Consider the following 1,065-nt stretch of genomic DNA (forward strand, 5'->3'; position numbering starts at 1 on the left):
GCCGCCTCCGTTTGCGAGGCAAGTGCTTCTGTGCTGCAACAGCAGCAGCAGCAGCAGCAGCAGCAGGCTGCAGCGCCTGCACGCCGGAGCGGGAAAGGGCAAGCGAAGACTTCGCTGCTGCGCGGCTCACTCCGCCCAATGCTGCAGCAGTAGCAGCAGCAGCAGCAGCTTCTTTTGCTGCTTTGCCTGGTGTTGCAGCTCCTGCTGCTGTGTCAGCTGAGACCGAAACATCGGTGCTGCTGGCGTTGCTGCTGCCGCCGCGATCTGCAGCAGCCACTGCTGCTGCTGTAGACTTCACCGTGGCCTCCGCTGCGCTGCTAGCCTTAACCTGCTGCTGCATTGACAATTTGCTGCTGCTGCTGCTGCTGCTGCTACCGCTATCTCCTTTGGAGCCAGCCGGCTCAGAGCGCACAGGAACAGCAGGAGGAGGAGCAGCAGATGCTGCTGCTGCTGCTTCCTTAAGAGGCGGCCTTCGTGCTGCTGCTGCTGCTGCTGCTGCTGCTGCTGCTTCAGGCTTTAAACTGCGTGTGGCATTCACAACAGCCTCGGCGAAGGCCGGAGGAAGGCCCTCAGTGTCCTGCAGCGGCCGCTGCTTTTCAGCAGGTGCAGCAGCAGCAGCAGCATCAGCTGCTGTTGCTGCTGCTGCTGCTGCTGCTGCTGTTGAACCAGGAGGCGGCGGGAGGCGAATCACCGCAGGCAGCAATCGGAGCGAAGCGACCGGACTAACCGCAGCTTGGTGCTGCTGCTGCTTCAGCTGTTGCTGCTGCTGCTGCTGCTGCTGCTGAGCAGCCACGGCCAGCAGCAACACCAGTACAGCCCCCCCGTCTGGGCTCTTAAAGCGGCAGCTGACAGCAGCATGCTGTAGCGCAGCATCCATAGACCCGAAGCGCAGCAAGCAGCAGCAGGAACCCTCAGCAGCAGCAGCAGCAGCACGCAGCTGCGGGGCCACATGCTGCTGCAGCAGCGGCAGGTCCTCCTCCGACGTGTACGGCAGGATGGCCGTAACGGGACCTCCACCCTTCTGCTGCTGCTGCTGCTGCTGTTGCTGCTGCCGCTGCCGCCCCG

General features: G+C 63.5%; 1 protein-coding gene across 1 annotated transcript in view; it reads right to left on the reverse strand.

The window, feature by feature from the left end:
* The window catches only part of ETH_00033670 (uncharacterized protein), a gene marked incomplete at both ends in the record, with an annotated part of 2,212 nt that overhangs the window by 465 nt on the left and 682 nt on the right, over positions 1-1,065 (reverse strand). Inside the window, one exon of the mRNA XM_013375645.1 lies at positions 1-1,063. Within this exon, the coding sequence (XP_013231099.1) occupies positions 1-1,063 (1,063 nt within the window). The remainder of the gene's footprint in view (positions 1,064-1,065) is intronic.

This window comes from Eimeria tenella, genomic scaffold (assembly GCF_000499545.2).
Source record: "Eimeria tenella Houghton genomic scaffold, Eth_scaff2934, whole genome shotgun sequence".
Taxonomy (NCBI): Eukaryota; Apicomplexa; class Conoidasida; order Eucoccidiorida; family Eimeriidae; genus Eimeria; species Eimeria tenella.